This window comes from Neurospora tetraspora (assembly GCF_033439725.1).
Source record: "Neurospora tetraspora strain CBS 560.94 chromosome Unknown B0H65scaffold_1, whole genome shotgun sequence".
Classification (NCBI taxonomy): domain Eukaryota; kingdom Fungi; phylum Ascomycota; class Sordariomycetes; order Sordariales; family Sordariaceae; genus Neurospora; species Neurospora tetraspora.
Window position 1 is genome coordinate 2,469,223 of NW_026944383.1, and position 27,871 is coordinate 2,497,093.

Here is a 27,871-nt window from a genome sequence, read left to right on the forward strand (position 1 = left end):
CGCGTTGATGCTTTTCTTGATGACCCATGTCGCCTGCGCGTTCAGTCCCCGCCGTTCAGTCCCCGCCGTTCAGTCCCCGCCGTTCAGTCCCCGCCGTTCAGTCCCCGCCGTTCTTGTCAAAGCTTCCACATCGCCAACTCACGTGGTCGGGTGAGTGCGACGCGACTGAACTTCAACAACCTCAATAAGCTCTCTCCAGCCTCAGCACCCTCGAAGGGGGCTTCATGCCATGCGATAAACCTGGCTAGACCTCAGGATGAAACGATAATCACTTTGAAACAAACTTAGAAAGAAGGGCTTTTCTCAATTGCTTTCCGGCGGCTTCTGCGACCCGGTCTCCGACTTGCAACACCAAACAAATCCCTGCTCCGATATCACCAGTCTCACCATGTCCTCGCCAATTCTCGGTATTCCCACCTGGTCGCCGGAATTTCTCGCCAGAAAACAGAAAATACCGCACCGCATTCTTCGAGTTCACCGGGATCAGCAAGAATTACTGGATCGCGAAGATGCCTGGAATCCAGATGGGTTTGCCAACGTACCAGCAGAACTCCTGCAAGAGGTCAAGGCTCAGTACATCCGCAGTATCGCACCTCCAACACCTCCACCACGCAAGACTCTCTCCCCGGCACCACTGTCTGCAGAGTCCGTGAGAGAACCATCAACACCGAAACCAACCGGTACAGGTTCCGAAGAGGGAACACCCATCCCTTGGTCACCATCCCCAGAGCACCACATCCGACCAGCGACGCCAGTGAACGATGTCGAAACAAAGGATAGAACACCAGGATTGGAGCCATCGCCAGAAAATAACTCGTCCCCTAAACCGGCGATAACTCCAGACCTACCAAGTCGAGCGCTGCCAGAACGACTTTCCTCTCAGAAACGCCCCGAACACCGTCCATCATCCCCACTAGTGTTCAAAGTCAAGGCTCGCGTTCCCTTTTTGCCAGAGTTCCCTCCAAGCAGTAGCGTTGCGTCCGAGGGCGGATTGGAATTTGAAGTCCCCAAGGCCGTCACCGACGTTCTTCCTCCAGTCAACAAAGGAGCCTTGCCTGTTCTCCCTGTTCATCCGGAGCAGACTCCTCCATCAGCCCAAATCATCCCGGCCAGCTACCTTGCTCGCACCACGCCGTCGAGGCCACCACCGGAAAAGCGTCGAAGGCTCATGAAATCTGCCACCACTATATATAGCGATTACAGGTCGACTGCTGAGCCCGAACGTTCCTCGGCTGCGTTCCCACGAGCGGAAACAGAAGACCCCTCGACGACCAGGTTGTCCGAGCATATTGCTGACTCCCAACAACCCCCTGAAGAGCAGTCTGCCGATACTAGTAGTCATTCACTAAAAACTGCGGAGCAAGCCACTCAACATCTGGCGAGTTCTGACGAGAAGATCCCACCGAACGGGCCGCCATCTCAAGTTCCTTACACTGCCTACAAAGTGGCATATCCAGATTACAAGGGCACCCTCAATGACTTTGTGCGGGCAGTTCTGTGTGTCCACGATCTTCGGAAACGAAGTGCTATCATGGAGTTCCTATACGACGACTTTGTCCGCTACTATTGCGATGATTATCTGCAGTACATACGCGAACAAGTTGATGGCAATGTCCCAGTCCGTACTGCTATCGAGTTGTACAATGACCAGGTTTCCAGACCTCACTACCAAAAGGGAGTCCTGACTAAAGAAAACATTAATGATGTTCTCGACAAGTATCCGGAGATGGTACGGTCGGTTAACGAAACAATCGGGTCTACCGCACCAGTCATAGAGGAAAACGGAGATTCAACCAGGCCCAAGGTGCCTATTCCATCGCCTTCAACGACGAACCATCTACCAAAGCCACGGTTGGTTTCAAAGTCGATCACGAAAGCTCTGGTCGGAACCCCTGAAACCGAACTTGCTTCGGATCCCATTCATCCTCCATCCTCGATACCAAAGAAGAGGATTCGGCCGGTTATCCAGACCATAGATCGTTCGGTGCCGCGTCGACTATCCAACAGGCCTCTAGAACTCGAGCCTCCTATTGAGGAAGAGCCAATACCGGGTTCAGATGGTGCGCCCATCGAGATAGGCTCGGCGTCTTCATCGCCATCACCATCTCCCTCGCCGCCTCCTGTACTTCCACAAGCACCTAGTCGTTCACAAGGAGGTCCTACTTCCTCAGCCACAAAAGTCACTGGACCACAAAAACAAACCGGTGTCAGCTCACCTCCACGAGAGGCATCAGCGGCCTTTAAAAGGCCACGGTTGGAGACTAGCCCACCACCACCTCCATCATCCTCGGCGAAGATCACGACGCAATTGGCCTCTATCAGTCCACCGCCTCCTCGTCGAGCCTCAAAAGTCGACGTCAGCTCCCCGGGTCATCCCATTACCCATCAACCACCACACCAAGGAGAAGACATGCATCCCGATTCCCAAATCGTACCAGGGACTCCCGCCCCAATACGAGCACCAGCACCACCCCTACCTCCAACCACCGCACCAAGCCCTTCCCGCCCCGGGCCTCTAATCACCCAAATCCCCGCCAACACCACTAACCTCCCCCTCCTCAGCCAGCTCAGCAACGCAGATAGCATCCCCGACCCCTCGGCCCCCTCAGCCCCCTCAGTCCCCTCCTCCACAACCCGCTCAAAGCTCCTATCTAGCACCGCCACCACCCACAATAAGAAACTCCCCCCTCCCTCCCACCCCGCTCTCAATCTCAATCCCCTATCAACCCAAATCAGCAACGCAGATAGCATCCCCGAGCCCAGCCTGCCACCGCGTCTTCAGCGTCAGCAGCGAAAATCAAGCAGCTCGGCCTTGTTGACATCTTCGAACCTCTCCCGACTAGCGCACATTACCAGTAGCAGCAAAAGGTTTCTGCAGCAGAAGAAGCAAGCAGCGGGAGCAGGGGGGGCTCCATCTAGTTCTGCATCGAAGGGATCAGGGTCGGTAGTGGTGTCTAGTAGTGCTGCCACTGGGGTTGTTGGATCAGGGGGGATTATCAAGGTCAAGGGTCACGATAAGGGGAAGGGGAAGGGGAAGGGGAAGGCGACGGCGAAAGATACAGGCAGGGATTTGAGGTCAGAGTATTTTGTTAATTTTGTGAGGGAGAAGAAGATGAGGGAGATGCGGGAGGCGACGGAGAAGGCGGAGGAGGCGGAGAAGGCTGCTGCTGCTACTAGCTCGAGTCATCCGATTCCGGGGAGTAGTAGTAATGCGCAGCAAGCTGGTTAAGGATTGTTGATGATGGGTTGGTTTGGTTATTGTTGTTGGATTATGGTATGTATATATGGATCGTTGTTGGATACTGATATGTGATAGCAGCAAGACAGTGCCATTTCGGAAGTGAATGTACACCTCCTGAATATCTCAAACAACAGTTACCCTTCTAATCTCAAACTCTTCCAATAGTTCCCGACACCCATCACCTGCATGCCCCATTTCTGAAACATCACAGCAATGGAAAAAGCCTATGCGCCGAAGCGTGTCCGGCCGTCCTTGGACCAATTCCTTCAGAACAAGCCCAACATACGCTGGCGAGGTGGTAGTGTCATTGTTGGCTTCATGCTGTCTCTCGTCATCATCCTCCTCCTCCTCCTCCTCCTCTTCTTCTTCTTCTTCCACTTGTTCCGCCAACAAAAGAAGCCACATGCCGGTCTTATCACTCCCATATTTCTCGACTCCCTCTTCTTCTTTTTCGGGAGCAGCATCAAGTGTCACCACCACTTCATGTCCTTGCCCTCCCATCGGGACCTTTATCTCACCCGATCCGGAAACAGAGCCTAGCGATGATGGGCTGCTCCACCAAAGCCGCGCTGCCGATGAAAAAGCAGTTACTTCTCTCATTGCCCCTTCAATGTCAAGATACCCAGAAGCAACAGAGTCAAACTCCCCGCCAGCATAAGCCGGGGTAACCACAGGCTCTTTCCAAATCTTGACGCTGGGCGCTGGTCGGAGAACCTGACTGTTCTTCTCATCGGCGGCGGGGTACATAAACGCGGCGTCGTCGATGGACGCCCAAGACCAGGAGGGGGCTCGATAGTCTGCTGGCCGCTTTTGGACGATTCTAGGGGGAGATTCAGAGCCGAGGTTGTCGTTTTCATTTGTACTTGTACTACTGCTCGTCTGCGGCACCGCAAACCAGCAAAGCGCCAGCGGGAGGTCCTCCTTCCACAATCCGGCCAGGTATTTCTTCCCCGTTTCTCGATGGTAAACTTGGGCGATGGCGGACAGGGCGCGCAGCTTGTCGGAGCCGAAGGAGAGGTAGCGGGAGGAGTATTCCATGACGATGTCGGACCATGACTGGAACGAGGAGAGCACGAAGACAGGATTGGAATTGTGATTCGACTGCTGATCAGCTTTACTCGTGAGAGTGGACGGCTCAAGCATGCCATAGGAATCGGAAATCGTCCTGCAGCTCCACTCCAGCAACGTGCTGCGGTAGAGTAACACTCGCTGGGAGAGGGCGTACTCCTGGTACGTCCACGCTCTCGACTCGATAGGGTCGCTTTCCCAGACCCGGGTCTCGTAGGCGTAAGCCACCTCCACACGCTTGCCCTCCTCCTCCTCCTCCCCCTCCTTCTCCTCTCCAGAGTCAGACCCCTGCCGAACAACATGAACCTGCAGCTTAATCGGCGGGCAATCATGATACCAGTGTCCGCGACGGTAAAGGAACCCGTCATCAGCCTTTGTCGACCACGCTGCGCTGATAGTTACGGTAGCGTGCTGGTAGATCTCGGGCATCTTGCCGAGTTCCCTCCTGAGGTCCTGTTCGTCGCCCTGGATGATGCAGAGGGCGTCGATCCACAGGTAGGGGATGGCCAGACCACGACACACACGCACGGCGTCTTGGATGGTTCGGGGAAGCTCGTCGAAGGGGATACCGTTGTAGTGAGCTGCTAGGGTTGCCTGGGTTGTCTTGACGGGCTGGTCGCCGCCCCAGACGTAGCTTAGCGCACACCATGTTCGGGCTTCGTCACCCACGCTAGAAGACTCCACGAGTCTTACGCCGTGTTCGCTGACTTGGAGGAGCCGAGTGGGTGTGAATGCGTCTGAGTCGGAGGATGATGGTGGTAAGCGGCAGTGCGGGTGGGAAGAGAGGCACGTTGAGATCCAGTCGCGTGAGAGCTGGAAAGCTTCCGGAGAGCCTGGGTCGCAATCCAGTGATTCACTTGGTTTTCCTGGTGGTTGTTAGTAACACCTAGGAGGGCGATTGGGTCTCATCTCTCTCAGACACTTACCCGAGGGGAGGATCACCTTCAAGATGTTGGCCAGGGGAAAACCACCATTGTCAGCCAGCTTGTGGGACAACTTAAGCCCTCTGTCGGTGAGCGATCCGTATACTATCTTGGAGCCATCAAGGTCCAATATGTCGGGCGAGAAACCTGAGTCCAGCAACTCACCAAGAAGATATCCAAACAACGGGCACCCTTCATCTCGCGCTAGTAACGCATCGGAGATGCTGTCGGCAAGGTAGACATTGCTGAGGCTGGAGAGCTGGTGTCCCCTGAGGCCCTCACCTGCTTTGAGCTCAGCTTCATCCAGGACAATCCAGTCGCAGTGGTGGCAGCTGTGAGGCTCGTAGGTGTGCTTCCAGCCGTGGTTCAAGGCGAGGGCTCTCTCTTCACCGAGACGATCCATGCCTACCGTGGAGTAAGGTTGCCTTGTGTGGGCTGAACGGACACTGACAGATCAGGTAAGCAGTTTTCACCACCGAAGCATCAGCCTCTTTGCTGAACGTTGTACCAGGTTTTTACTTGTCGGGCCGAGAAATGGAAGTGGGGATTTTAAACAGCGACGTTGGACCTGAGCCAAATCAAGGGAGAACCAACGTAAGGTAGAGATGCAGAACCAGGCTTTCAGCCGCAACGGCAACGGCACCTGTGAGTGCTTCCGGTGCTCATAGTTGACGCAGGTTGGTGGCGGGGTTGACGAGAAAGGAAAACGCTTCGAAATGGTTGGACAGAAAATTGGCCAACCAGTTAAAGGAGATGGAACTCAGCTTAAGAACCATTGATGGGGAAAATGCTTGGATCGTGGCTTGGATCGGGTCATCAATATTACTGTCATTGTGTGTTTTGATGGCCCGCCAGCTGTGGGAAATCCTAACGAGGACGGGAGCGCGCGACGGCCTGGCTGTCGTCTCATTTCGGCTGATCCCGTCTGCCATCCCCAAAAGCGACGATGTTATGGAGGACGTTGCGTTGTGTGGTGGTTGACGGGAACGACAAAAATAGGGAACAGGCCAGAGACACTGACGAGAAAGACCGGCAGAAGCCAAGAGGTTGAAACGGAGCAGAAATGGCTTGCCAGGCCAGGTCTACCTCAAAATATTACTGTACTACCTCTAGGCAGGAAATTCCAAACGGGGTGCACCTTCCACGCCTTGAAAACCCGTACATGACAACTGCTTTCCACTCCTTCCTTTAAGTGTGTCTTGTCGTCCCTCCATTCACGGTGGTGTACCTATTGTATTCTCGATTATTGTATAACCCCCGAGCGGGCATCCCAAAGTTCTCGTACGCCTTGCCAACTAAAAATGGATATGAAAAGCGCAAGCAAAAGTAAAGTGAACAACAAGAGTGAACGAAGAGCAAAAGAAAAAAAATAAGCAAGCGGGAAAAAAACATACAACACCTGGGATTCGCTGGTCGTCACCGACCCAACTACTAGTCAGGCGATTGGTGGCTTATCTATGGGAGAGCGGACGGGATCCCGAGTTTTCCACCATCTATGGCCGTATGTGCAAAAATGTCATCAAAGACAGCCTTATCAAGTTCCAATTCTCTCTCGCCGAACCTCTTCCTTTAGCCACTCCCATCCTACTAAATCCCATTACGGGCCCTTATGTATAAACAGATACTCCTCCTGTAAACAAGGTGACAAGTAGCGCGGCAAGCGCGGAACGATTTGCGTGGTTATTGGAATTCATTTTTTCAAGAGGCGATGAGTAGTGCTTTCGTTTGATGTTTGAATCCTTTCGTTTGATGGTTGCGATGATTAGACGGTTGCTGTTGCAATAAACACAAGCGAGGTTGAATGTTCTCTGAAGTGTGAGGAAAGCCGGCTAAGGCCGAGATTTGGTGGTCGTGGCTGCTCATTTTGAACTTGTGGTCGATGTGGTTCAAGTCTAGCAGGTGATGATGTCTGCTCGTTCGTCTTGATGGTTTTGGTGGTTGCTTTTGATGAAAGAGCAGAAGAGGTTGATGTTCTCTGAAGTGTGAGGAAAGGGGAAAGGAATACGAAATGAACGCGTACGGTACCGCTTGTGTCTCGTTAGACGTCATTCTTCGTCCGAACCCCGGTCCAAGAACCCTTTCCTCTTCTCACAAGCCTCAGCCGACCCAAGGGACTGCCAATCCTCCTCCCCCTCAGACCGAAACTTCTCGTACCTGTGCCATCATCTCGCAGCCCTTGCTCTCATTTCGATAACCCTCTTCCGGAGCCGGGGAGATGCGGATGATGTCTGCTTTGTTACACCGGTTGGTCAGTTCCCAGTGGTCCTCAACTCAATCAGTATGTAAGTGTCTGGAAGATAGACAAACCTTGTTGTTTAGTTCAGTTTCGTGTATACACGTCCCGAAATCGGGTCACGAATAACACGGGGACCGCGAGGTTTATTCCTCTCCTCTTCTTGTCGGGCGAAATGTGCTTCTAGTGCATTCTGTGAGATGTTCTCGTCTTTCTCCTCATAGAATAGTGGGGTGGTGCCGGTACTGGTGTAGAAGTTGTGTTTGGAACTATTGCTGGTTTGGTTCTTCCCCATAACCCTTGATGCGGTCGGCCAGCGGGCCCGTCATCCGAAAATGACATTGAAGGAAAGTCCTTAGGTATAAATCGAACCGTGAAGAAATGGTGCAGTGAGAGATGTAGAGGAAAATGTCCGAGGGTGGGCGCTATGAGTGGCTGATTATGAAATCTCCGGTAGGCAATTATCAGGAATATGGAAGGACACTCGGGAATCCTTCTCGAAACTCTCCAGGTCATAATGATCCCAATCAATCCTGTTTAAAGAAATCTCTGGTCCACCTTGCCCTTACGCCAAAGCCATGACCACGAAGGGGCATCCATCCCCTCTTCGGGCGGTAGGAGGAAACACTTGGAAAGCTGGGAGTCGGATGGGAGTAGCCTGCAGGCACTGCGAGTGACTTCATGTTAGAAATGAGTTGAAGAGGAGTGGAAGTGAAGGGCAGAATGGGGAGGGAGAGACATACCGAGGCTTGCTTGACAAACGGTAACACTCAACGGCGCCCTCTGAATAGCGTCGCGAGGGAGGGTGGATGGGAGCGAGGCTCAAAGCTGGAGGCGTGGAGCTGCTGTGGTGCGGTTTGGCTTTGGGAAAAGGAGTGACTGGGGAAGATCTTGGATCCATTTCTTTGCTCTTCGGGCATTTCGCCATGGAGTCGTAGGTCGGAAAAAAATTCTTGGGTTTGTCTTAGCTGGGACCGAAGGGATTCTTCTCTTCGGCGTCTTTCCTCGCGTCGTTCCTCCTGCCTTCCCAGAACCAGTTCTCGGACTCTGATAGATCGCATGACATATTCGTGTCGCGTCCCTGTTTCGTGTTGGTGATCCGTGCCTCCATCTGGCAATAAGCCCGTCTCTCTGTCAGCCCTGGAAATGTAGCCCCGAAAACGTTGGGGAGGAAGACGGATAGGTGCCAGATGTATAAGTATAGGCTCAAGGAGCTGGAGAATAGCGCGGGATGTGCTGTGCCGTCAGTCGGTTGTCTCTGGGCAATGGTCGGAGTGGCTGCTATCACCATGTTGTTTTGAGACCCGTGGTGTTTTGCTGATGATGCTGTGAGACTGGTTGGTTAGTTTTTGTGGTCCTTAATAAATGCCTGGAGAAGATGGCCAAACCTTGATATCAGTTAGAGTATGCATTGCAGTGTTTTGCCGATAATGGTTGAAAGTTGGCTGGCGGGGCCAGGCGTGCGTTGTTCCTGGAAACCGAAGGTGAAGAGGATTGTGTTGATGAAAACTCTGTCGATGAAGATGGTGAAAGAGGTCTGTCCAAAGAGGCCAGAGTAAGGAGTCGGCTTAGACGCTGGTCCAGTCTAGGTCCCTTCGCCGTCCACCTTCTCTTCGGAGACAGTAGCACCAAAAGTCAACGCTTGTTGTCGGATTTCGGCAAAATCGGCAGCGATCGATTCGTGAAGCTTGACTATCAATGCTGCGATGGCCCGGATCGCGATATCGAAGAACAGTGTCGTCAATGCAGACAGCAAGCGTGGTCCACAAGGGCCATAACATGGTGTCGACGTTGATGATTGCTTGGATGGCGGTCGCGTTTGATTTGGTGGCAATCGCGTTTAGCGTGCAAAGAACTTTAATGAAGAAGCCGGCTAATAGCTGATGTTGCGTGATCGTCGTTGCGCATTGTAAATAGTAGCCGATATGATTGTATCATTCCCGGAAGTTGATGGTCCAGTTGGTCTTGGTATCGTCGCATCCGCGTAAGAGGGCGGTCCAGGTGTAACTTCTGGCGGTGATGTAGCCGGAGGTGTAACTCGAAATCTGGCAAGTGATGCTGTCTTCTGGATCGGCTTGATGGTTGCTTTTGTAATGGCGCTGCGATCGAACCGAGTGAAAGGTGAAAACGACGAGCCGGATGGCGAGCATCGCAAAACCAGGAGGAGGAAGTCGTGGAAGAAGTCATGATGATTGAATAACTGTTGAGCTTCTAAAGATTAGTTGGTCAATTTCTAGCCGATAAGCGTCTAGTTATGGAAGATGGACGAACCCTGATGTCAATTTAGTTGCTGTAAATCCGTCCCGAAATAAAGTCACGAATCACGCGAGGGCCGCGAGGCTTTTCCCCTTTCTTCTCTCTGTCGACAAAGATGGGCTTCTAGCGCCACCTGGGTCTTGTCCTGGCAGATCAGACATGTCTCCGATCTAATCCTTATAGAGTTTATCGGCTCTCGCCAGAAGTCGCACGACACCGAGCATACATCACTCCACAATAGCGGGCAGCCACATCCAGAATTGCCACATTTGGGTTGTTGAAGGTACCGGTACCTCTAGCCCGAGTTCCCGCGTTTGGGGGATGCTGAGCATGATGTCAAAGAATGACACTTTTGCTATCGGTGAAATGCTTGAAAGTGGGAGACTGTTGCATGATGTCAGAAAGGAGTTGAAGAGGGGGCATCGGAAACGTTGTTAAGTATTCGATTCTGCTTTCGAGGAACTCGAGGCTCTCTTTGGCGATTTTGCTTTCCTCTTCTGATACCGTTGTTGTTGGTGATACTTGCTTGGCCATCCACTGAAGCGTTTTGCCGATGGCGTTAGAGAGTTGGAAGGTGGGACCAAGGCCGGAGGTGAACAGTTTTGTGGCGGTAAATATTCTGTCGATGACGATGATAGAGGATGTCCAAAGAGGAGAGAGGAAGGAGTCGATGGCGATGATTCCGTTGATGGTTGTGTCGATGATGATTTGATTGAGAGCAAGAAGCAAGGTGACAAGCAGCGCGGCAAGCGCGGAACGATTTGCGTGGTTGTTGGAATTCATTTTTTCAAGAGGCGATGAATGGTGCTTTCCGGAGAGGCAACCCAGCTCTTAAGTCTATGGATTGGTTGGTCAATAAGCGACCCTGGAAGGGAAAGAGAAGCTGGTGATCGTTTCGAACTTGTGATCAATGAAAATGGTGACCGCGTTCCAGAACGGCCATAGGATGACTGTGTCGAGTTCTGTGACTGTGTCGATGGCGACAAGTAGTAGTCGAACGAAAATTGTGGCAAGTGCTGAGCACTGCGGATCGTTTTGAATCATCTTGGGCTCAAGGTTGTTTGGTGAAGGAGTAGCCGGTTTCTCAAGGTTGCTCCGGGTTCATGTCTGATATTGCCGCAATATTTACTGTGGTTAGATGGCTGCCGTTGCTATGATAATAATAGAGGTTGATGGACTGAAGTACCGTCAGGCCCAGTCATGGTGAATTTGCTACACAAGTCTTGGCAAACGTAGCAAGGCGTGCTCCCTCTATTCCCATCTCCGGAGTGTCCGGCATCGGGGGTTTGGTACTCTCTGCGAAGTGCACCTTCTTGTACAGAGGTAGGTTTCCGTCGGCGTGTTTCTCTTTGGGAGTCGGCTTAGACTTCGGACCCGTCTAGATCCCTTCGCCGTACGCCTTCTCTTCGGAGGGAGCACCGAAAGTCAACGCATCCGTTTCCTTCACAACTCCTCCGCTCAAGATGCAAGTGGTCTTTTCGACCTGCTTATCCATGCAAGCCTTGGAACCCGTCTTGTTGGCTAGCTCGTTGATGGGAGCGGCGGCCTTGGTGCTTTATTCTGCAAGACGACTTCTGTGTGAGATTGGTTGGTTAGTTTTCTTTGTTGTTGATGAATGTCAGGAGAAGATGCACAAACCTTGAAGATTGCCAGCTACCTGAACAGCCTGGGCAACCCCACTGGCCTCCCCCATCATGTTGTCCATTGGGTGCGGCATATGCCACACCATCAAGACCTTCTTCGCATGGTCGGCATTTCCCGAAGAGTGTTCGTAGAAGACGACAGAGTACCTCCCAGGAGCGCAAGTTTTTGGGACTGGGTCTACCTGTGACCACACTGGAGTGTGACGGACAGGGGAGAATATCCACGTCATCGCCCTTCGTCGTCGTCGATGAGGGAAGATAGAGAAAGGAAGAGCAAGTTAGAGGAAGGAAAAGTGAGGAAGAGGAAGGAAGGTAGACAGAGGTAGAGGAAGGAAGAGGAAGGAAGAGGATATTCATAGGAAGACAGGGGGTTGAAGGCAGGGGAAGAAAGTTGTCCGTCAGCCTTTGTTACGCCAAGATACTTAGCACACATCATGGAAATAGCACGGCAACCTACAATATGGGGACCCTGGACTCATGGATGCTGGGGTGGAGAGGAAGGATATCGAGGCTGGGTTCGGGACTTGGTGCTACAGTGAGCCGGGGGATAGGAAGGCGTGGGGAGATGCCATGATTGAGAGGTTGAGAACGGGACAGATGAGGGGACGGGGAATTGAGTTGGGGTTGACGACGGAGGAAGGCGTGGAGGAGATTGTTAAGGGGTGGGAGGAGTGGATGGAGAGGGGGGATGCGACTTTGGGGATTGTTAATGGGGAGGTTATTGTGAGGAAGGTGGCCTCTTTGCCGAAAGCTACCTAGGAGAAAGAGCGACACATCATGCTACGGGATAACAACTGGAACAAAGGATGTGCGGAGGTTGTCAGGAACAATGGAAAGTGCGTTGGAAGCGGTCAATTCCGATGCATGCCCCTGAAACAGTTCGTAGAAGGAACTACCAATTCGTGGAAGGAACTACCAACGGCATTCGATGAGAACAAACACCTGCGGCTAGCGGCAACATGGAAATTTGCCTTGTGCAGCGCACTATACAACCCCGCGTCTAGCATTATCCAACTTCCATCTCCCCTTCTTCTTCCTCTCTTCTTCTTCCTCTCTTCTTCTTCCTCTCTTCTTCTTCCTCGTCATCTTCTTCCTCGTCATTTCACCCAGCCAACACGCCATGGAGGAATCGTCCGAGATCACCATCACTGGCCCGAGTCCTGACGCGGCAAGGAACTATTCCGTCGACTCCGAAATCTGGGATTTCTTCACCAAGACTTCTGCCAGCCTCGAAGCCTGCGACGCCAAAGCAAGGGAGCTCGTCAGCGGTGGAGAAGTTGTCCCAGTCGACGGAGGAGAGAGAGCGACATTGTCTACTTGAACCCCGCCTGCTAGTACTTGGGCCACTGCGGTATGGCAGACGGATGCCCATAAAACGGCGCATTATATTGGTTGCCGGCGGTGTTGTTATTCGTTTGATACCCTGCGCCCATATTGAAGTTCATAAACCCGCCTCCCGAGTTGTGAAACTGATCCCGTCCCACATACCACCCATCTCCCCGAGTCCCATTCCTCTCATCGGGAAGAGATGACTCTGTCGACGACCCTCCACCTGCCGGTAGCAGCAACAGAAGTTCCTTTGCGTATGCCGCCGCCGTCGCTGCCGCATAGCCCTGCCACTTCTTATTCTTGTGCGAGTCCGCATAGTCGCAGACTCCCCGGATGACCAGACCCTGGTAGTCGCTCATCACGCCCGCAGCTTCCATCTCAAGACAGATGATGTTGTGCCTCGCGTGAAGTTCATTCCTCTTAGCGCTCGACCTGACAACTGCATTTGCTGAGCCGATGTTGCCATAGTGGATATGGGGTTGGTCACTCTTCCGCTCGGCTCTTTTGCCCCGACTCTTGCGCAGCTTTGCTCGCGTCGCGTCACAAAGGCCTTGACAGAATCTTCCCCTGTCCGTATGAAGATAGCTGTCCTCAAAGAGATGATCGTATTCGGCCCCAGGATCCTCATAAGCCTGCCTCGATCGCTCATTCAAGCCTCTGCGCAACTCCTCCAGGTACCGCGGGATCTTACTTCCCACCACCTGCATATGCATGCTTCGCAGATTATTCACCGCAGCGAGCAGAGCAGCAGACGGGTGAAGCGTGTGCTCTTTGACAGTCAATTCTTTCTGGCCCTCCCACGCACCGAACTCATAATGCGTCACACCTCCTCTTCCTTGCTGGGGAACGCCGACGACGACGTCGCCCAAGACAATCTGCTCCTGCAGATCTGGACCGTAGCAGGGCATCCCGCCTGCGATGCCAACCACCAGAACATGTTTGATGTTGCGAAACGAGCGGCGCATGTTGGCAAGGGCCGTGGCGGCTGGTTCGATACCCATGCGCGGACACACAACCATCACGACGAAGTGCGAGCCTATACGTCCTACGTGGTAGAGAACGTCGTCGTCGGGAACTTCCATTGTTGTGGGGTCCTCTAGCATTCCCACCGCAGCGGTGAGTTCCAAGGGCAAGGGGGCGATCCAGCCGACTGTGTACCGAGAAGTGTCGTGGGAGGGATCCATGTGGGCAATTGTTGACATCGAACGTGATTATCCAAAACGAAGAACAACACTGTCTCAGCTTGCAAAGATACACCAAGGACCAGAGAAGGTGCTTTTGGTTTTAACGTCTACTCGGGGTGGTAGAGGCAAGATCCAAGGTGGACAGAGGTAGGCTAAGGCCCAGCTCTGGCACCCTTTGCTCCAAGAGTGAGCATTATGGCTCGGCGTTGTCGGGTTGGTGGCCTCACATACCTCCACCCACCATGATGGGAAATATGGAGGGCATCCAGACCAGACAATCCCCTCTTGGCCAGGTGACCCTTCAAGCCCAAGTGTTTTATCTTCGGTGCGGAGTCGTTCTTTTGAAGCTTCTGATTGGCCGACTTTGCTTAGGACCTCTCTCGAAGTGACGGTGATCCCAGTCTAGGAGAGTGGCGTCTTACTTGCAGTTGTGGGGGCAGGCGTCGCATTCAGCTTTCCCCGAAAGGATATCTTCACACTACCAATGGCACATGCGATTGGTGGCCGACCCACGCCAGACTGGGAATTTGGGCATTAACAGGTAGTGTCCATTGGGCATCTTTGACACCTAGGCTGATCTGGAAGGCCAGGCGTCAACAGCTGATGCCGCAAATGTGCACATTTCGCTAGCACATCCGCCTTCCCACAGCTTTGAGACCGCCTTTGGTTGGGGATGAGTCTTCTGAGCTGCAAACCAAAGTTTGGGGACGCTATACCTTTGAAATTTTTGGTTGGCCAACCAGTTGGACAATATTCATCTCTTCGTTCCGTTCTGTCACCCCCTCGCTTTCTCCCTGAACATTGTAAGACGATCAACTCCTTTAATTCCACACGTTTGATCTTGTAAGCAAGCATTATACACATCCCGAAGCTCAATCCTTGCAACATGAAAAGGTCCTGGTCTTTCTCCAATTCTGGTTCGGGTTTCTCCAACGCCAATACCGGCCCGGGGACTCAGTATAACAACAACGCCGCCGGGCCGCAATACAATAACTACTACTACGGACGTGGGTTTCTATCATGGGTGATGGGCGGTACAGGCACGTGCTAACATTCAATAGCTCCTTACACTGGAACTGATCAAGAGCTCGTTAGCTATGCAATGTCAGAGAAGGACCAGCAATGTCTAAAGCACGTACGCCTTACCGATCCTCGCCACGATAAAACCCGCATCGAACAGACCAAAGGCGGCCTTTTGAAGGACTCATATCATTGGGTCGTGGATAACGCTGACTTTCAGCGATGGCGTGACTACCCGCAGCACCGATTACTATGGATTAAGGGCGACCCCGGCAAAGGGAAGACTATGTTGTTGTGCGGCATTATCGATGAGCTGGATCAAGGCAAAACTGCCGACGTGCGCCATTGCAATGTGGCCTACTTCTTCTGCCAGGCTACCGACTCTCGCATCAACAATGCAGCCGCCGTATTGCGCGGCCTGATCTACCTGCTTAGCGAGCAGCAGCCATCTGTCCTCTCATACGTGCGGAAGGAGTATGACCGTGCAGGCGAGAATCTCTTCAAAGATGCAAATACGTGGGTCGCCCTATCGGAAATTTTCACCAATATTTTAACAGACTCAAGCCTCCGAACGACCTACCTAATCATCGACGCACTGGATGAGTGTGTTGATTGGTCACAGCTTCTCGACTTAATTGCTCAGCAATCATCATCTGGATCTCGAGTCAAGTGGATTGTCTCAAGCCGTAATTGGCCGCAAATTGAGGAACGGTTGGAGAAAGCCGCAGATAAAGTGAAGGTCTCCCTGGAGCTAAATGCGGAATCCGTCGCAGCGGCTGTCAATGCATTTATCCTGCACAAGGTGGATGACCTAGCAGGGCTGAAGAAGTATGATCCAAGGACAAAAAAGACCGTTCAGGACTACCTGTGCTCCAACGCGCAAGATACGTTCCTTTGGGTGGCGCTAGTCTGTCAAGCGCTTGAAAAGGTCCAGAAAGGGTTTACCCTAAAAAAGCTACGCATGTTTCCATCTGGGCTGGACGCTCTATATGCGCGGATGAGAGAGGATATGAGCCAGTTCGATGAATCCGATCTTTGCAAGCACCTTCTTGCTATTGTTACAATTGTTCGCCGGCCAATCAGCCTTGAAGAACTAACCACTCTCGCCGACGAGCTTGATAACACTTACGACGATTCCGAGTCATTAGAAACAACTATAGGGCTTTGTGGTTCATTTCTAACACTACGAGAACGAACCATCTATTTTGTCCATCAATCAGCTAAGGACTTTTTACTTGGCAATGCCTCTGATAAAGCTGGCAACCAAGCTTCTCAGGAGGCGTTCAAGTGGATTTTTCCTTCTGGGAAAGAACATGTGAACTATACCATCTTCTCGAGGTCACTTGATGCCATGTCTACAACACTGCGACGCGACATATACGACTTAAGCGCACCGGGATTTCCGAGCGACAAGGTCCAAGTATCGGATCCGGACCCGCTAGCGACGGTGCGGTACTCGTGCGTCTACTGGGTTGATCACTTGTGTGACTCGGTTTCTGGCACGAACACAAAACAGCATGATCGTTTACAGGATAATGAGGTTGTCTATACATTCCTCAAGACGAAGTACCTTTACTGGCTTGAAGCTCTAAGTCTACTCCGAGCTATGTCAGAGGGCGTCATTGCTATTAGAAAACTCGAGGGCCTACTAGTAAGTATAAGTCTAACTCCGCCCTAGGAACTTGGTCTAACTAAAGATATAGGGAGGTAATGATCAGTCGCAGTTATCAAAGCTTGTTTGGGATGCTTACCGGTTTGCTCTGTCTTATAAGTCAATAATAGAGCAAGCTCCACTTCAAGCATACATATCAGCGCTTGTATTTGCTCCAAGCGGTAGCTTGATAAAGAGGAATTTCAGGGCAGAAGAACCTGAATGGATTCGAACTAAGCCGGCTGTAGAATTGGATTGGAATGCATGCCTCCAGACCCTAGAAGGCCATAGCGGCGTCGTTACCTCGGTAGCATTCTCGCCTGATGGCCAGCGGCTTGCGTCCAGTTCGGAGGACAAAATGATCAAGATCTGGGATCCGGCGTCGGGGAGCTGCCTCGAGACCCTAAAAGGCCATAGCGGCCCCGTTTGGTCAGTGGCATTCTCGCTTGATGGCCAGCGGCTTGCGTCCAGTTCGGAGGACAAAATGATCAAGATCTGGGATCCGGCGTCGGGGAGCTGCCTCCAGACCCTAGAAGGCCATAGCCGCTACGTTTACTCACTGGCATTCTCGCCTGATGGCCAGCGGCTTGCGTCCGGTTCGGACGACAAAACGATCAAGATCTGGGATCCGGCGTCGGGGAGCTGCCTCCAGACCCTAGAAGGCCATAGCGGCCCCCCCGTTAGCTCAGTGGCATTCTCGCCTGATGGCCAACGGCTTGCGTCCGGTTCGTGGGACAAAACGATCAAGATCTGGGATCTGGCATCGGGGAGCTGCCTCCAGACCCTAGAAGGCCATAGCGACTTCGTTGTCTCAGTGGTATTCTCGCCTGGTGGCCAGCGGCTTGCGTCCGGTTCGGGGGACAAAACGATCAAGATCTGGGATCCGGCATCGGGGAGCTGCCTCCAGACCCTAGAAGGCCATAGCAGCTACGTTCGCTCAGTGGCATTCTCGCCTGATGGCCAGCGGCTTGCGTCCGGTTCGGACGACAAAACGATCAAGATCTGGGATCCGGCGTCGGGGAGCTGCCTCCAGACCCTAGAAGGCCATAGCGGCCCCGTTTGGTCAGTGGCATTCTCGCTTGATGGCCAGCGGCTTGCGTCCTGTTCGGTGGATAAGACGATCAAGATCTGGGATCCGGCGTCGGGGAGCTGCCTCCAGACCCTAAAAGGCCATAGCCGCTACGTTTACTCACTGGCATTCTCGCCTGATGGCCAGCGGCTTGCGTCCGGTTCGGACGACAAAACGATCAAGATCTGGGATGCGGCGTCGGGGAGCTGTCTCCAAACCTTGGAAGGCCATAGCGGCCCCGTTTGCTCAGTAGCATTTTCGCCCGATGGCCAGCGGCTCGCATCCGGTTCGTGGGACGACACAATCAAGATCTGGGATCCGGCGTCGGGGAGCTGCCTCCAGACCCTAAAAGGCCATAGCCGCTACGTTTGCTCAGTGGCCTTCTCGCCTGATGGCCAGCGGCTCGCATCCGGTGCGGACGATGACACTATCAAGATCTGGGATGCGGCGTCGGGGAGCTGTCTCCAAACCTTGGAAGGCCATAGCGGCCCCGTTTGCTCAGTAGCATTTTCGCCTGATGGCCAGCGGCTTGCGTCCGGTTCGGACGACAAAACGATCAAGATCTGGGATCCGGCGTCGGGGAGCTGCCTCCAGACCCTAGAAGGCCATAACTACTCCGTTAACTCAGTGGCCTTCTCGCCTGATGGCCAGCGGCTTGCGTCCTGTTCGGGGGATAAGACGATCAAGATCTGGGATCCGGCGTCGGGGAGCTGCCTCCAAACGATTATTACTAGTACTATGATGACCTATATATCGTTTGACGATACTAATCGCTACCTACGTACCAACGTTGGACGTATTAAAATAGTTACAGAAACTACCGAAAGCCAAGTTGTACTAGATAATCCAGAGAGCCATGGCTATGGCTTGGGACAAGATGGGTCTTGGATTACTTGCAACGGCCAGAACGTACTCTGGCTGCCATCGAATTACCGACCGTCTGTTCTTGACCTCCAGGAACGGATGATATCCATGGGCAGCACATCGGGACTGGTTTGGTTTATTGGCTTCTCGCAAGACACATAATGTATTCCATGTCTTTCTCAATTCCTTTCTCTCTATTTCATTTTTCTAGCATGCCACCAGAAGGGTCTGGGAGGATAGGCAAATTTATAGGAATCTTGTAAATTCTAGTAACTTCTTTTGACGTCAAGATGACTTATTCTATTACGAAGAAGCAAGACTATTCCATCCATTGACTCTCCTTTTGCTTGTGCCTGTGCGGTCCAGATGCCACGGGATTAACCCGTGACTGCCCAGTCATAGCCAAGGTTGGTACAATGGTAGAAGCCTCGATTCTCCTCGATCGGATAAGTAGTCTCTTCCTTGGTAGTGCTTGGGTGAGCCAACACACTTGCAGTAGCTTCGTCGCAGCTACATAGTCTTGGTTTAGATGCAGGGAATCGCAGCTTAACCTGTGGCTTTATACTACTGACTAGGTGTTGAAGGTACTCAAGACTTTCCTTCACACTAGTAATTTCGCTTGTATGAGCGATGAAATGATACTCCTCTTTCTGGATCAACCATGCTGGATGATGAGAAGAAGCTCACAGTTTTGTGAATGGTTATCACTCCATTGCGGCATTTCCAACTCAGAATTCCACCTGCGGCTTTGAACTTGGTTGTGATAACCCGGAATAGGGCAACGAGTTCTACAACTTTACGCCTCTACCGCTGAAGGATGAAGACGAAGATTTGAAAAGGCTAATACCAAGATAGAGGAGCTCCAACCCATTGGCAGGTAGCTCCGTCCTCGCAAGGTCCCTGGTCAAAGTACAATCAATGGAAAATGTCACGAGGCGCAGGCAAGCACTAAGATAGGACTTTGATTGTTGTGCGAGGAACAGGCTCAGGATTGTTCTAGCTTAGGATCGTTCTGGCTCAGGATCGCTCTACCTCAGGATCGTTCTGGCTCAGGATCGGTCTACCTCAGTATCCTTGTAGCTCAGGATTGTTCTAGTTTCTTGGACCGTTCTAGCTTAGGATCGTTCTGGCTTCGCTGGTTTTAATAGTTCTTTCTTGCTTTGTGATGATTGGAAGAAGTCGTAATTATGGGGGAAGGGTCAACAGTGATAGCTAGGCCGGCGAAGCCGGTCTCAATGGTTCCCCCGTGACTGGCTAAGGATCTAGGTTATATGTGGTCTGCCTAACTAGCAGTCCAGAATAAATAATGTTTCTTCGAGCTGGGGTGAGAGAATTATAGCTATAATCGCGCCTGAGCGTATGTATGTGTCTAAGGAAATCTAATTTGCGAGGATTGCATGTTTGTCTCCGCTTTTTTTTCCCCCTTACTTTACGCCTATACGAGTATTAAACTTAAATAGAATTCAAATTCTGTATTCTAATTAGTGTTTAATCATTTCCTAATTAATTCCTTCGAATCCGCTTTATTCCTTTAAAAAGAGGAAGGCGGTTGAATGCAAGAGTGAAGGCCTAGGAGGTCGGCTGAGCCCACTCCGGTTTCGAAAAACGAGCCGTCACACCCACAACCTGCAAGTCGCCTCGCTTATTAGTGCATAATGATTGGAACAAGTGGCAATTACGGAATAAAAGTTCTACCTTAGGATCGTTCTAGCTTAGGATCGCTCTGGCTCAGGATCGCTCTAGCTTAGAATTCTTCTATCCTAGGATCGTTCTAGTATTTGGGATCGTTTTAGTATTTGGGATCGTTTTAGTATTTGGGATCGTTTTAGTATTTGGGATCATTTTAGTATTTGGAATCGTTTTAGTATTTGGAATCGTTCTAGTATAGAATTGTTCTAGTGTCTGGGATCGCTCTAGCTCAAGATCGTTCTAGTATAGGATTGTTCTAGTTTCTTAGATGGTTCTAGCTCAGGATCGTTCTAGTGTCTGGGATCGTTCTGACTTCGGATTGTTGTTCGTTGTTCGTTCTACCCTAGGATCGTTCTAGCATACTGCTCTAGAGAGCATTTTGCTTATTGGTTAGATCCTAATGACAGTTAGATAGTTCAGGTCCCTGGGCTTGGCTCTGGAATCTTTACCAGGCGGTTTAGGGTGGAACCTCGCGCAGCCGTAGGAGGGAAAGAGACTCCTTGATGTAGCTCACCTCTGAAATCTCGGTGGTGAAGGCGAGGTATAGTTTAATATAGTTCTAGAGAGCTTTTTGATCATCAGTTCGAGGAATAGTTGATTCTGCGGGTTTAGAATTACTGTGACCATTGTGTGGAGGTAGAAGCTGGCTCGCGGGCTCTGGAACGGCATATACCTGGTGGCTGCCGGCGGCGCAGACGGCGGTCCAGACGGGTATGAGTGAAGCTCTAGATATAAGAGTAGAGGTATTATCCAAGGCGCTTTACCAAATGCCAAAATATGGAACTCACCCGCCCAAATCCACTAATGGTGGCCATCAACGGAAAGCTGAAATCACAAGACCGCGGCTCGTTGAGCAATATCCTCATATAGCTTCGCAAGTGTCTTTGCCATCCACTCGTCCACAGGGGCAGCCAGTCGATCGAAGACCGGAACCCATTACTAGAAGTCACAAAGCGGAACCTTATCGAGGTATCCTCTAAGCTTCTAAGGGTAAACAATCAATAATCAGGAAGAAGTACAGAGCCCGCCCTCGGCAACGCTGGAGTAATTAGGGTTAGAATTGTATTTTTGGATATCCGGGAATTTCAGTAGCGGTTTAGTAGTGTCCGTTCTATAGTGGCGCGGTTCGTAAAATCTCTGAACCGTTCCGACGCTATACGGCGGCGCTGCCTAGCGCCTACGACGGAGCTCTTCGGCTCAGGTGCTCGCCCGTGTAGTGGCAGACCTTCCTGGGTCTGACATGGCCCCCCCTCTTGTAGGTTTCTGTCCCAGAAACCTCCTTGGCCGAACCCCCCCACTTTTTTCGGCCGTCGTCTCCCCCCAGCCTGGCCCGTGCTGCCGCCCGTCCGTGACCGGCCTTCCGCCCGTCGTGCTCCACTCCGCCGTCCTTGCCCGGCCGTCATGAGGGCAATAGTTGGGCATGCCATTGCGGCCCCTCAGAAGCCTGAAGTCCTGCTCCATCACCTTGTCGCCTGAGAGTAGATGATTGAGTAGGCGTGTAGGCAGTGTCAGGGCTAGTGAAGGAAGGTAGGTTGAGGTGCCTACAGACGGAGCGCTCACGCAGGGGAACCAAACTGATAGTAGGGGTTTAATGGGAATTGCATTAACATCTGAACCTTTTTCTAGGACGAGGCGGTTCGGACAACTATTTATTTACACGTTGAGGACCATTCCGTAGTAGCGCAGGCCGCAAGATCTCCGCGCCGCTCCGACGCCATACGGCGGTGCTGTCCTGCATGTACGACGAAGTCCCTCAGCCCGAGTGCGAGCCTTAGTGATGACAGACTTTCTATGGTCTGACATGACCCCCTCTCTTCGAGGTTTCTGGGATAGAAACCTCCTTGGCCGTGGCCTCCTCTTCTGTGGTTATTCTCCCTCCGGGTTCCGTCCATCGTTTGCCCGTGCCGGCTGCCCTCCGTGTTCCGCCCCGTGGCCCGTAGCCCTCCGGACCTTGCCCGGCCGCTTCGCCCGGCGGCTCAGGCCCTAGTACTCAAGGTGGAAGCCCGTGGCGTGGTCTCAGTGATCGTAGTTGGACAGGTCCTCCTTCAGCTCTGGGATAAGAACGAGGTTAATTGCCCCTAGGTGGGATCGGTGCTGTGCGTATTAGTCTGATCTTTGCCGGTCTGGTGCCGCGCCGGCTGCTCCTTATCGGCCTGCTGTCGTCTTATCGGGTCCTTTTATCTTATTCTAGCGGTGTCATTGGTCTGTGGCGGTCAGGCGGCCTTCGAGGTGCTTGTCGTCCCAAGTATTAATACCGTTGCGCCTTATTTGCTCGTTCGAGAGCGTTCCAAGTAGGTCGATAATAGTTGCGTAATCCCTTCTTTTGATTGCCTAGCGATTGCGAGTGACGTAAATATTATTGTAAGTCTCTGCTCCAGAATCCGTGGATGGTCCACCCCTTCAGGTATAAGAACCCTTCCCTTCCCCCCTCTTCTTCCTCCTCTTCTCTTCCTCTTTTCGTCGCCGCCGAGAAGCTTTCGCCCTGCGTCCCTGTAGTTTCTTGTCCCCCATGGCTGCCCTTACCCCCGAGGAGCGTGTCATCCACGCCCGTTGCCGGGTCGCTGGCATCGAGCCCGACGACGATGAGTTGTAAGTATTCCCTTATTTTCATTTGCTCGTCTTGCCCTAACTCTTCTCGTTCTCCCAGCGGCATGCGCCTGCCCCCTTGCGCGACCTGCACTCTCACGCTCGCCCGCGACGCCCGCCTCTTGGGCGACCCGACCACCACTAACGCGCAGGCCCTGCGCCGTCAAGCTGGCGCCCATGCCTGCTACATCGACCGTAAGTCTTCCCTCCTTTGCTTCACTTCTCACTCACCTATTAACCTCGGATGTTAGGCTCTCGCGAAGATCCTTACAGCGCTTGCAAGCGCACTGCCGGTCAGCGCATCTGCGATCTGCCCGTTGACCTTGCCCCCCTTGGAGCTGAGCTCTAGGTGAGCTTCGCCAATTGGGAGCTGGCTAATGTCGATGGCGTTAACACTGCTGTGGTCGCTACCCGCCAAGCCACACTCGCTACTGCGGCCGACGAGTTGTGGACCGCGTACAGCACCTACCACATCGACCACGCCGACTTGAACGACAACCCTACCCCGCGCGCTATTATGCGGTGGTTGGTTGGCAAGCTCGTTGACGAGGGCTGGCGTGCCCCCCCCGACCTTGCCCGCCTAACCCTCGCAGACCCCTTGCCCCCGTTGGACGCTGAGATCGAGGATCCTGCCGAGGTGGCCGCCGACGACGTTCCTGCCCCCGATGTGGTGCCCCCGATCCCCGAGGCCGCCGCTGCTCCTGCCCTCAACGAGTTGATTGCTGCTGTGGAGGTTTTCCGCACCGTGCTTACCGAACGCCTCGACAACCTTGACGCCCATCTCGATCAAGTCGATGCGAACATACGTCAAGAGGTGGCGGGCGTGGTCACGGCTGTTAGGGCTCTCCAGACTCAGGTGGAGGAACTTACTGCTGCTAATGCGAATGCAGTGGCCGCACCCCTGGCAATGGATGATGGTTCCGTTCGTGAGGTCTGACTTTGAGATTGTGATTCGATAGGCGCAACGGCTGCGCGCGAGGGTAAAGCCCTTGAGGAGCAGGTTCAACTCCTGCATCGATGATACGCGACTCAAGTATTTTCTCATCACTATAGTTGGAGGACATGGAAGCAATGATTTGGTTTTCGTTAGCAACTGTCAGTGGTGGGAATGGGGATACTGCCCTGCGATAGCTAGCTTCTTCAATATCACCACTCCGCCTTCCTACGATGATCCCCGCTCTGTGTTTCTCGTCTCCTCCATTTTCGCCATCCTCGTGCAATTGCCGAGACTGGGACTCTTCAAGGGCAGGTGCACAAAAACCAAAGCTATAACCCAACTCTGCTTCCCCCTCTACGCTATATCTAACAACAAAAAATTTCTCCTCAACTCCATCCTCTTCCGTCCATGCTTCTCCAATAACCTCCTCTCCACCTCCCTTACCTCTCTCGCCTCCTCATCCCCCCTCACGTGAGCCCTATCAACCCTCTTCAACCCCCATCATCACTCCCCGTCCATATCCCCGGCCATATCCCCGGCACGTTATCCGGCAATCCATACCCCTTCGCCACCGCATCAATCGCCCTGCCCGCCACGTTCGGATCATGCGTCGTCGCCCGCACCCCCCGGATGCAGTATCGCTTTTTGTAGCCGAGGGCGCGGTAGCGGGTGATGATGGCGAGCGGGTCTTCGGAGGCTATGCCGTTACCTAGGTCGCGGCCCGCGTAGTAGTAGTAATGGTGGAGCTGTAAATTTTCGTTGTTGACGTTGGGGCCGTTGGGGAGGAGGTCATTCCTCTGTACAGCAGAGTTGGGTAACAGACAGAGCACTAACTTCCTCCCCAACGGGTATCATTCCGTTTCGAACTGATGAGTCTTGGAGTTGTATTGAGGCCATTTGCCCCCTCCCTCTATAGCAATCCTGTAGCCCAAGTATAGAACCCGTGTAATTCTTTCATCGAGGAGGGAAGCCGATTCGAAATACTTCTCATCGTCGATGATCTTGTCTTCCGAGAACCAGTCGCTTGGGAAATATTTCTCAACCCACAAAAGGCCGCGCATGGCAAAGTCCTCGGGCAGAGGACGGGGAACCTCTTCGTTCTCCGGCCTGGGAAACTGATCGCTCTCAAATCGGTCATATGCGGAGTAATCTCGAAGCAAGGAGTTCAGCTGGTCGGATACTAATCGCCAGGGGAAGTCCGGTGTAAAGTAGACTATAGCCTTTGGTAAAGAGATTAAGTAGTAGATAAAGGTAAGAGTGGTATGGAGATATGGAACCATATTTAGGTTATCTTATTGTCTAAAGACGAAATTATAAGTCCTGTTGGCTAATCTTAGAGCTGTTACGAGTTATTATTATAAACGAAAAGCGAGACGACTAGGATTTCCTGCAGTTGGTGGACGTGACGCTGAGTGGGTAACGACTGGCGATAAGGGGCTAAAATTTTGAACGAAATCGCTATCGCTAGTCTTAAGAGTATAGTAAGATATACGTTATTGTGCGAAGGAAAGGAAAAGAATATGTGCGTAGAGGACTGGCTATAAGGGCGAGAGCCTAGACAGTGCAGTCCGTGCGCGCGTACGTGTAGTTGTATATAACTGCTGTATATATAGTTAGTATATAGTTCTAGGCTATAAGATAGCTGTGGGTAATAGTACTCTGGCATATGAGGTAGTCAGTATAGTGCGACAATATCATTAAAATAGCACAAAAACATTCTGGAAGGTCGTCAAGCAATCGAGTGTCCAACCCGCTTCTCCCTTCACAACTTCCCGAACGCCTCATCCGATATGGCGGTCAGAACCCTAACCCTATTTCCGGCTGAGCCGGAACTAGGGTTAGAGTTCCTCAACCGCAAAGAAAAGGATGTTACCCACAAAACAAGCATGCCGGGCTTGATACCTATACTCTATATCTCAAACATTGATAGGGCCTGCAAGCGAGAAAAGCTAGCAGCAAGAGAAGGGGGTGGGGTTAGAGTAGCTAGGTATTTGGCGTGTTTGGCCCCAGAATGATTTATCACAGCATAGATGGTAGTATTGCATATTAGGAGGAGTGATATACAAGCGCCTGATGGGCATGAGGTCCTTCACCTATTCCCCGAGAGAAAACCGTATATACTTCTGTCGAATAAGTATAGTTTACTACAAAACATAGAAACGATTTTCCAAACTAATATTCTACACCTTCTTTCTCCTACTATTTCCGAGCCTTCTTTATCAACCTTTCAGACCTCCGAGGTACCACTACTGCTTCATCGAGGGTATCCTTCTCGAGGGTATCCCTCCTCCGTTTGCGAGAGACCCTGTTTGGGACTTCAGGACTCTTCAGCCATTCACCATCATTCAGACTCTCTTCAAGAAGAGAAATAAAGTCTGGAGAGGTAAGGCGGATAGGCGTAAGTACCGGCTTGGGCGGGGGTTTAGATGAACTGGTAGGGGAAATAGGGGACGGGGACCGGATCAAAGGTAGCATGGGATTAACCGGAGCCGAAAAGTCGGGTCCCAAAAAGTTCGGCGTGGAGAAGTTGGGCGTGAAGGAATCCGAGCTGGCTCCATCAGAATCTAGAGTCGTAATCGAACTAACTGTGTCGTCCAAATCCGGGAGCGCTTCTGGCAAATCCACCATGGCCGTAGGGTATATGCGGCGTGGTTGAGGATATTCCAGAGTAGGATAAGGTGTAGGGTATCGCCTCTTCCACACTCCCGTGTCCGTGGCGTATTTTGTATGCCACGCTAGATACGCGGAGGTTCACGTTGTGATATGCTGAAGCCGTGACCGAGAAGTTCGGGTGGGGTTTGTTGATGGGATAAGTGTTGCCAGGCAATTTATTGGATTCCACACAGACAACAATGTGCCAAGTGCTCCCTGGCACACCCCAGATAGGGGTTCCTTGTTTGTTTTCGTCGTCTTCGTCTTTCATTAGACGCCAATCTCTGATGTCACCATTATCATCGGTCTGGCCGGAATATATGTCGGTTGGATGTAGCGGTTCGACGAGTTTAAGAGTAGCATAAACTCCCTTTAGCGGTCTATTGGTAGAGTCTTGGACTTGGCAAGTGATAGACATGTTGAAGAATAAAGAATTGGTCGTAGAAGGAATAAAAAGACCGGATAGCTTGAGTAGTTGAAGGTGGATAATAGAGGATGGTTACGGGTATATATACGTGTATGGTTGCTGGTAGGAGGTAGTATTCCATTCTTGGATTATCAGTTGGCTATCCCCTATTCTCGCCACCTACGGGGTATATCACCTTTTAAGGTCTAGTTTCCTTTTCGCTACATTCGAGATTTGCAATCCAATTCTGCCATAACCATCATTCGATCCTTTCGTTACCGCGCTAAGAATTTCAAGCGTCTTCTTGTTTTAGTCCGATTTTTATCTCTTCTGAATTGTCGGCAGAGATATGACCCGACGGTGGATTCGTGGTTACTATAGTTTGATATTGTCGGAATGCGCTAATAATTGTCGTTGCGATATTTGTAACTATTTCGTTACGCTGTTTTAATTCCCGTGCAAGATTCCGGCGTGGTAGTAAATAAGACGACTCTAACTGATTCAGCTGGTGTAATAACCTTTGATTTTAAAGTTTATGTTGTTGATTTTCTTGTTCTAGTAAATGTGTATAAGTTATTTCATCTTTTTTATTACGATTTATGTTTGTCTTTGGTAGTGATGGGAGGCGTTTACTTAGACTCATCGTCTATCAATTTACGCTGTATTTTTTAAAAGCTCTGTAACGTTGACAGAAACGCTCTCCAAACTAGAAGCTACGGTATTTATAGATTCCAATGCCGTTTCGGATATCTTAGAGATCCTCATTATGTCGTTTTTAAGAACCTCCAACCGTTTATCTCTTTCCTGATCCCTATCCATTTTTTCCAAACGACGTTCGATTCTTGCGCTTCTGATTAATTCTAATATTAAAGTCTCAAGTTTGACAACGATGTTGTCAAAATGTCTATGTTTGTTAGTTGATGTAAGGTAATATAATATAGTAGGAAGAAATACCTTTTGCAATGTGGACACGCCGAATCAATTGGATCGAACAGTGTTGGCAACCACGTTGATTGTGGTGGTGGAGGAAGTAAGAAAGCTTCAGGATTTAAATCCTCGAACATTTGTAGATCTGCAGGGTTATCCATAGTGCTAGTGTTCGAATGGAGAGAACATACGA

General features: G+C 51.6%; 10 protein-coding genes and 1 pseudogene across 11 annotated transcripts; 4 read left to right on the forward strand and 7 right to left on the reverse strand.

Annotated features, from left to right (window-relative positions):
• Positions 1-288: 288 nt before the first annotated feature.
• On the forward strand, positions 289-3,297 carry B0H65DRAFT_21234 (uncharacterized protein). Its single transcript, XM_062821951.1, has one exon. It carries the CDS (start codon positions 389-391, stop codon positions 3,227-3,229), a length of 2,841 nt encoding a protein of 946 aa, XP_062686071.1. The 5' UTR covers positions 289-388; the 3' UTR covers positions 3,230-3,297.
• Positions 3,298-3,364: 67 nt separating this feature from the next.
• On the reverse strand, positions 3,365-5,635 carry B0H65DRAFT_438016 (heterokaryon incompatibility protein-domain-containing protein; the record flags this gene model as incomplete). The annotated part of the gene is made up of 2 exons (XM_062825346.1): positions 3,365-5,175; positions 5,236-5,635. The coding sequence occupies 2 exons, from the start codon at positions 5,633-5,635 to the stop codon at positions 3,365-3,367; spliced, it is 2,211 nt and encodes a 736-aa protein (XP_062686072.1).
• A 2,435-nt stretch (positions 5,636-8,070) lies between these two features.
• On the reverse strand, positions 8,071-9,099 carry B0H65DRAFT_21341 (uncharacterized protein). Its single transcript, XM_062821965.1, has 4 exons — positions 8,854-9,099; positions 8,754-8,791; positions 8,209-8,701; positions 8,071-8,132 (listed from the first exon to the last, which is right to left on the reverse strand). Exons 1-3 carry the CDS (start codon positions 8,875-8,877, stop codon positions 8,236-8,238), a joined length of 528 nt encoding a protein of 175 aa, XP_062686073.1. The 5' UTR covers positions 8,878-9,099; the 3' UTR covers positions 8,071-8,132; positions 8,209-8,235.
• B0H65DRAFT_21423 (uncharacterized protein) lies at positions 8,926-9,974 on the reverse strand. Its single transcript, XM_062821973.1, has 3 exons — positions 9,737-9,974; positions 9,523-9,676; positions 8,926-9,396 (listed from the first exon to the last, which is right to left on the reverse strand). Exons 2-3 carry the CDS (start codon positions 9,613-9,615, stop codon positions 9,034-9,036), a joined length of 456 nt encoding a protein of 151 aa, XP_062686074.1. The 5' UTR covers positions 9,616-9,676; positions 9,737-9,974; the 3' UTR covers positions 8,926-9,033.
• Positions 9,975-9,976: 2 nt separating this feature from the next.
• B0H65DRAFT_21305 (uncharacterized protein) lies at positions 9,977-10,909 on the reverse strand. Its single transcript, XM_062821958.1, has one exon. It carries the CDS (start codon positions 10,502-10,504, stop codon positions 10,058-10,060), a length of 447 nt encoding a protein of 148 aa, XP_062686075.1. The 5' UTR covers positions 10,505-10,909; the 3' UTR covers positions 9,977-10,057.
• A 932-nt stretch (positions 10,910-11,841) lies between these two features.
• On the forward strand, positions 11,842-12,238 carry B0H65DRAFT_544001 (uncharacterized protein; the record flags this gene model as incomplete). Its single annotated transcript, XM_062829264.1, has 2 exons — positions 11,842-12,096; positions 12,170-12,238. The coding sequence occupies 2 exons, from the start codon at positions 11,842-11,844 to the stop codon at positions 12,236-12,238; spliced, it is 324 nt and encodes a 107-aa protein (XP_062686076.1).
• Positions 12,239-12,434: 196 nt separating this feature from the next.
• Positions 12,435-13,847, reverse strand: B0H65DRAFT_449306 (nucleoside phosphorylase domain-containing protein). The gene has a single exon (XM_062825943.1). It carries the CDS (start codon positions 13,794-13,796, stop codon positions 12,696-12,698), a length of 1,101 nt encoding a protein of 366 aa, XP_062686077.1. The 5' UTR covers positions 13,797-13,847; the 3' UTR covers positions 12,435-12,695.
• Positions 13,848-22,418: 8,571 nt separating this feature from the next.
• Positions 22,419-23,360, forward strand: B0H65DRAFT_21673 (uncharacterized protein). The gene is made up of 3 exons (XM_062821999.1): positions 22,419-22,759; positions 22,818-22,951; positions 23,008-23,360. Exons 1-3 carry the CDS (start codon positions 22,558-22,560, stop codon positions 23,107-23,109), a joined length of 438 nt encoding a protein of 145 aa, XP_062686078.1. The 5' UTR covers positions 22,419-22,557; the 3' UTR covers positions 23,110-23,360.
• Positions 23,361-23,706: 346 nt separating this feature from the next.
• On the forward strand, positions 23,707-23,777 carry B0H65DRAFT_t9 (annotated as a pseudogene). The gene has a single exon. The product of its transcript is annotated as a tRNA-OTHER (tRNA).
• A 638-nt stretch (positions 23,778-24,415) lies between these two features.
• On the reverse strand, positions 24,416-24,985 carry B0H65DRAFT_483737 (uncharacterized protein). Its single transcript, XM_062827665.1, has one exon. It carries the CDS (start codon positions 24,971-24,973, stop codon positions 24,545-24,547), a length of 429 nt encoding a protein of 142 aa, XP_062686079.1. The 5' UTR covers positions 24,974-24,985; the 3' UTR covers positions 24,416-24,544.
• An 839-nt stretch (positions 24,986-25,824) lies between these two features.
• On the reverse strand, positions 25,825-26,760 carry B0H65DRAFT_449323 (uncharacterized protein). The gene is made up of 2 exons (XM_062825944.1): positions 26,428-26,760; positions 25,825-26,387 (listed from the first exon to the last, which is right to left on the reverse strand). The coding sequence occupies exons 1-2, from the start codon at positions 26,614-26,616 to the stop codon at positions 25,893-25,895; spliced, it is 684 nt and encodes a 227-aa protein (XP_062686080.1). The 5' UTR covers positions 26,617-26,760; the 3' UTR covers positions 25,825-25,892.
• Between the last annotated feature and the right edge of the window lie 1,111 nt (positions 26,761-27,871).

Coding starts and splice junctions, on each gene's coding strand:
- B0H65DRAFT_449323 (XM_062825944.1), bottom strand. CDS start 26,616: ATGAAAGACGAAGACGACGAAAACAAACAAGGAACCCCTATCTGGGGT. Junction 26,388..26,427: donor TGAACCTCCGCGTATCTAGC/GTGGCATACAAA, acceptor GGAGTGTGGAAG/AGGCGATACCCTACACCTTA.
- B0H65DRAFT_21423 (XM_062821973.1), bottom strand. CDS start 9,615: ATGCTCGCCATCCGGCTCGTCGTTTTCACCTTTCACTCGGTTCGATCG. Junction 9,397..9,522: donor AAGCCGATCCAGAAGACAGC/ATCACTTGCCAG, acceptor CGGGAATGATAC/AATCATATCGGCTACTATTT.
- B0H65DRAFT_21305 (XM_062821958.1), bottom strand. CDS start 10,504: ATGAATTCCAACAACCACGCAAATCGTTCCGCGCTTGCCGCGCTGCTT.
- B0H65DRAFT_483737 (XM_062827665.1), bottom strand. CDS start 24,973: ATGGTTCCATATCTCCATACCACTCTTACCTTTATCTACTACTTAATC.
- B0H65DRAFT_21341 (XM_062821965.1), bottom strand. CDS start 8,877: ATGCATACTCTAACTGATATCAAG. Junction 8,792..8,853: donor ATACTCTAACTGATATCAAG/GTTTGGCCATCT, acceptor CCAGTCTCACAG/CATCATCAGCAAAACACCAC. Junction 8,702..8,753: donor ACGGGTCTCAAAACAACATG/GTGATAGCAGCC, acceptor CTGACGGCACAG/CACATCCCGCGCTATTCTCC.
- B0H65DRAFT_21673 (XM_062821999.1), top strand. CDS start 22,558: ATGGTCCACCCCTTCAGGTATAAGAACCCTTCCCTTCCCCCCTCTTCT. Junction 22,760..22,817: donor GAGCCCGACGACGATGAGTT/GTAAGTATTCCC, acceptor TCGTTCTCCCAG/CGGCATGCGCCTGCCCCCTT. Junction 22,952..23,007: donor CCATGCCTGCTACATCGACC/GTAAGTCTTCCC, acceptor CTCGGATGTTAG/GCTCTCGCGAAGATCCTTAC.
- B0H65DRAFT_21234 (XM_062821951.1), top strand. CDS start 389: ATGTCCTCGCCAATTCTCGGTATTCCCACCTGGTCGCCGGAATTTCTC.
- B0H65DRAFT_449306 (XM_062825943.1), bottom strand. CDS start 13,796: ATGCTAGAGGACCCCACAACAATGGAAGTTCCCGACGACGACGTTCTC.